This window comes from Myotis brandtii, unplaced genomic scaffold (assembly GCF_000412655.1).
Source record: "Myotis brandtii unplaced genomic scaffold, ASM41265v1 scaffold99, whole genome shotgun sequence".
NCBI lineage: Eukaryota > Metazoa > Chordata > Mammalia > Chiroptera > Vespertilionidae > Myotis > Myotis brandtii.
In genome coordinates, this window is record NW_005372121.1 from 2696767 (window position 1) to 2701099 (window position 4333).

The following is a 4333-nucleotide window of genomic DNA, read 5'->3' on the forward strand; positions in this document are numbered from 1 at the left end:
GAGGAAAAATGCCAGGATTTAAAGCAAGCCCTGGCTGGGTAGCTCTCAGTTGGTTATAGTGTCCAACCGATACTCCAAGGTAGCGGGTTCGATTCCAGGTCCCGACACATACGAGTACAAGAATCAACCAATAAATGCATAAGTAAATGGAACAACAAATCTATGTCCCCTTCCCCTCTCTCAAGTCAATAAAAATTTAAAGTGGGTTTTAACATACAATTTCACTCATATGTGGAATCTAATGAACAGAAAGAACTAGCAAGCAAAAGAGAGACAGACTCATTCATAGAGGAGCAGTCTGATAGCTGTCAGGAGGGAGCCGGGGAAGGGGTGGAGGAATTGAGCAAAAAAGAAAAGGAAAAAAAACGAAGTGGGTTTTAAAAACTTTTATTATTGCATGTGCCGGGGGGTAGGGGAGGCCGGGATAAGGTCAATGGGGGGAAAAGGGAGACATATGTACTACTATTTGTAATCCTTTAAACAATAAAATTAAAAAATAAAAACTTTTATTATTGTTTCTATATACTGGGCAATGGTTGTGTTTCTTTTGTGTGGTTTGTAAGCACAAATGCACTCAAAACCAAAATGGTAGAATCTCACAATCTCATCAGGTTATCTCCCCGGGTAATATGGAAGCTAGTAGTAATTCTTACTCTGAAAAAGTCTGGATTTTTAGGCCTAAGGGTGTGTCTGTCTCTTTGCAGGAAAAGTGATAGTCCTTCAGTCATATGAAGCTCACTCGGGCTTAGAAGGAAGCATTTAAGTACCTTGCGTGCCGAAAAGTGCATCTTGGTATCTGAGTCCCACCCCCAATTGTGCACACCTGTAAGCACGCAATTTACTAGTAAAAGCTGTGGTGTACAGAAGCAAGGGAGGAGATTCAAACGCTATTACACGTCCCTCCACTAGGGGCTTGGAAGAGTTGCTTTCTCTCCGGCTAAATCCCTGCGTTGGGGTTTGGTGAGGGGCGCCGCTGCGGGATCGGGGACTCTGGGATCGGCGAGGACGCCCTTCCAGCTAAGCCCCCAAAACTCGCCTGGCACTCTCAGCAACGCCACGCTGGGAAGAGATGCATAATAAACACTTCTTTCTCATAGAAGAAAGTGTACCCAAGAGAAGGGCAACTAGCGGGTACCGCCGGGGAGGGAGCTTTAAAAAAAAGTGCACCAAATTCTAATTTTTGAAATAATAGCATTGTTCAACATAGTTATTTTCCTCTTTCTGGTTTTATTTTCTTCTTTCAGTTAGAAGTTACATTAAACTTAGTTAATTTTAAGAGTAAGTGACCCACAAGTTACAATGTCTATATCTAGGATTTTCTGAAGCCCTCCCACCACCCAGGTTTCCGTAGTGTAGTGGTTATCACGTTCGCCTAACACGCGAAAGGTCCCCGGTTCGAAACCGGGCGGAAACAACTCTTTTATCCTAAAATTAATCTGCCTGTTTTTTCTTTAAAGACAGTAAGTTGTACACCCTTCGGAAATGCAACTTTCGGTTTGGGTATTATTTCATTTGTTTACCAAATGGTTTTATTCATGACGTGCCATGTGCAAGAAAGGCTCCAGACTTAATTTTCCTTATTTTTTAAAATTTTTATTTATTGATTAAGGTTTTCGTTTTTTTGGGTTTTTTTTACTTCAACTCACAACCTGATTGATACTGGGAAAATAATGTAATGTACAGCTTAGCAGGGAAATCAGTGTGAAAACTCTTAGCCCTGTGATCTCCTGAACACTCTATTATGTCATTAGGTTTTCCATTAATTTTCCCCAGAGACCATGCTTTATTCTTATTCTTTATACTAGTGTCATGCTTGGCACCAAGGAGAGACTCATAAATATTTCTGAATTAATAAATCATCAAAAAGTGTTCCGACAAAAAAGTGAAATAAGAAAAAAAGTATACTCAGAAAGATAAAATTGTTAGGACAAGGGTCTCAAGGTCTGGGTCATTCTTACTAAACGTTACTCTTGCTAAATGTTAACATGTAGCACAGTATTTTACATACCAACTGTAAACAGGATGAGGTCCACAGGAACTAGATTAGATAAATGTAGCCAACTGTAAGGAAGAAATCAGTTGTGTACCTGACCAAATAGCAATGGTTAAGCCTCTCTTCTGGGAGACAGCTTTGGCCATGAATCCCCACCTCCTTTACTTGCTGCAAGTAAATAAAACTACCTTGCAACAATCACCTCTTGTTTTTTTTTTTAAATACAGCACCCCAAGCAGCGAAACCCTTGAGCTTAGTAACAAAATCAAGAAAGAACCAGCCTCAAGATTTTTCTTTATAAACATAATGGCTGTATTTTTATGCACAGACTTCTTACTGAGTAGACAGACGTTATAACAACAGTAAACAGAATCTGGTTGGGAAACTCTTCAGAGAGAAGAAACGAATAAGTTCGGTTGAGACTGCCCTTTAAAATAAAGTTGCGAGTAAATTTCCTATGGTCCCGACACAACTTTTAACAATCAAAAATGTTGAAGTTTTGGTTTCCTGAGACTTAGGATGTCTGCGGGTGCTAGGAAAGAATCCACCCCAACACAACATGATTTATCTTAATGTTTCCGCGCTCCTTGTATATTATGCAAGCTGGCATCCCTTTCCTTCACCATACAAAAATCTGAATGCGACGTAAATAATTGCATTAAAATATTTTTAGCCCCGACTCGGAACCTTTTCCGGTATAACGCCCACCTTCCTCCAATGCTGCGCATGCCCAGTGCGCCCTACATCCTTGCTCGGCTTTCGCGCGTCAGACTTCTGTGCCTGGTAAGGGCGTCGTGGGAAGTGGGCTACAGTTGGCTGATGCAAACAAAACCCAGGAGGTCCCAAGAGCTTTCGGGTATGTACACGGCAAAGGGGCCATCGGTCTCAGCTCAAAAAAAAAAAAACTCCCCACGGCCGAGAGCCCAGTACACAAAGCAGTTTTTCCCGAGGAAGGAAAGGATGATGGGAGAAGACAAGCAACTACAAGCCCCAGCATGCAGTGCGCACTTTGGCTGCCGGAAAGCGGCCTGCGGAGCGGCTCTGCCCGGCCGCGGCCCGAGCGCGAGACCCGGACTGTTGGCCGACCAGGCGCTGAGAATGAGGACGCAGGCGGGGCGCTCCGAGCGATCCCTGGGGTCTCCTGTCTTTGACGCTCGCTATTTTGGGGAGGGGGGCCCTGGCATATAAGGTGTCGGCGTGAAGCGGGGGTGTGGACCGGCCAGTTCAGCCCCGGCTGGTGTGGGGCCTCCACGGTCCTAACGCCTCCGGGGTTGCCAGGGGGCTCCCGGACCCGGATGTGACGTCGTCGTGGAGGAAGAAGGGAAAGGCGGAGCTGGCGTGGTGACGTCCTCCCAAGATGGCGGGGAGAGAGTGAAGAAACAGTGTCCCCGGCTGGGTGGCTCTAGGTGAGTTCTGTCTTCACCCCAGCCCACTGTGCCCGCTCTTTCCAGTCCCTGGGCCATTTGAGGGGGAAGGGGGGAGCAGGCACCTTGGGGTTCGAGCTCAAGTCCGGACGAACTCATTAACGTGGGGAGCTTGGTCGGGGCAGTCCGCCGCTGGCCTTGGCTTCCACCTCTGCTGTGGGAGTTTGGGGGAGTGGGAGCTGGGCAGAGGGCAGGGCGGCAGACGCCGGGAGAGACGGGCTCAGGTGGCCGCTCTGGAAGCCACCGGGAGCGGAGCAGGGGGAAGGCAGGGGGCGTGGCCTGTCCCCGGGTCGGGACCGGACCTTTGACAACTCTCGGTCCCGCGCGTTCTCCGCCCCCGGGGCACCCGGCTCGCGTCTCGGAGCCGCTGTGTGCACCGCGGAAGCTAACGGGCTTCGGGTGAGAGCAGTTACAAGGGACTCCTACCGGTCTTTTCCGCTTCTGTCCCAAGGAATCAGGTCTCACTGGTTAGTTGTTTTTTGTTTTTTTCTTAACATAGGTCCGCCTCCCGAGCTTAAAAGTTTGAAGGTTCCGCTGGTGCAAAGGCGAGAAGTTGTTTGTTTTAAAATATATTTTATTGATTTTTTACAGAGAGGAAGGGAGAGGGATAGAGAGTTAGAAACATCGATGAGAGAGAAACATCGATCAGCTGCCTCCTGCACACCCCCCATTGGGGATGTGCCCGCAACCAAGGTACATGCCCTTGTCCGGACTCGAACCCGGGACCCTTGAGTCCGCAGGCCGACGCTCTATCCACTGAGCCAAACCGGAAGGCGAGAAGTTTTGTGGTGCTTCTTTTTCAGCTCGAGGGAGCCTTTTCCAACCGTTGTCATTTATTGACGTGTTCAAAGGACGGTGTTAGCTGGCCAAGGTGGAACAGAGATGGAAAGGACTCACCCCTGAGCATTTTGACCGT

The 4333-nt window shown here is 47.6% G+C and overlaps 2 protein-coding genes and 1 non-coding gene across 6 annotated transcripts in view; 2 read left to right on the top strand and 1 right to left on the bottom strand.

Annotated features, from left to right (window-relative positions):
* The window catches only part of ACTRT3 (actin-related protein T3), a 6237-nt gene extending 3203 nt beyond the window's left edge, over positions 1-3034 (bottom strand). The window contains exon 1 of the mRNA XM_014533590.1: positions 2702-3034. Within this exon, the coding sequence (XP_014389076.1) occupies positions 2702-2721 (20 nt within the window). The 5' untranslated portion in view covers positions 2722-3034. The remainder of the gene's footprint in view (positions 1-2701) is intronic.
* Positions 1342-1414, top strand: TRNAV-AAC. The gene has a single exon. It is a non-coding gene; the product is annotated as a tRNA-Val (tRNA).
* A 122-nt stretch (positions 3035-3156) lies between the features above and the next one.
* MYNN (myoneurin) overlaps positions 3157-4333 on the top strand; it is a 19409-nt gene continuing 18232 nt past the window's right edge. For 2 of the 4 annotated variants that reach the window (XR_001360659.1, XM_005886551.2), the window contains exon 1: positions 3175-3399. The gene's annotated coding sequence lies outside the window, so the exon portion shown is untranslated. Of the gene's footprint in view, positions 3400-4333 lie in introns of all 4 variants that reach the window. The other 2 variants (XM_014533584.1, XM_005886553.2) reach the window with 2 other exon arrangements.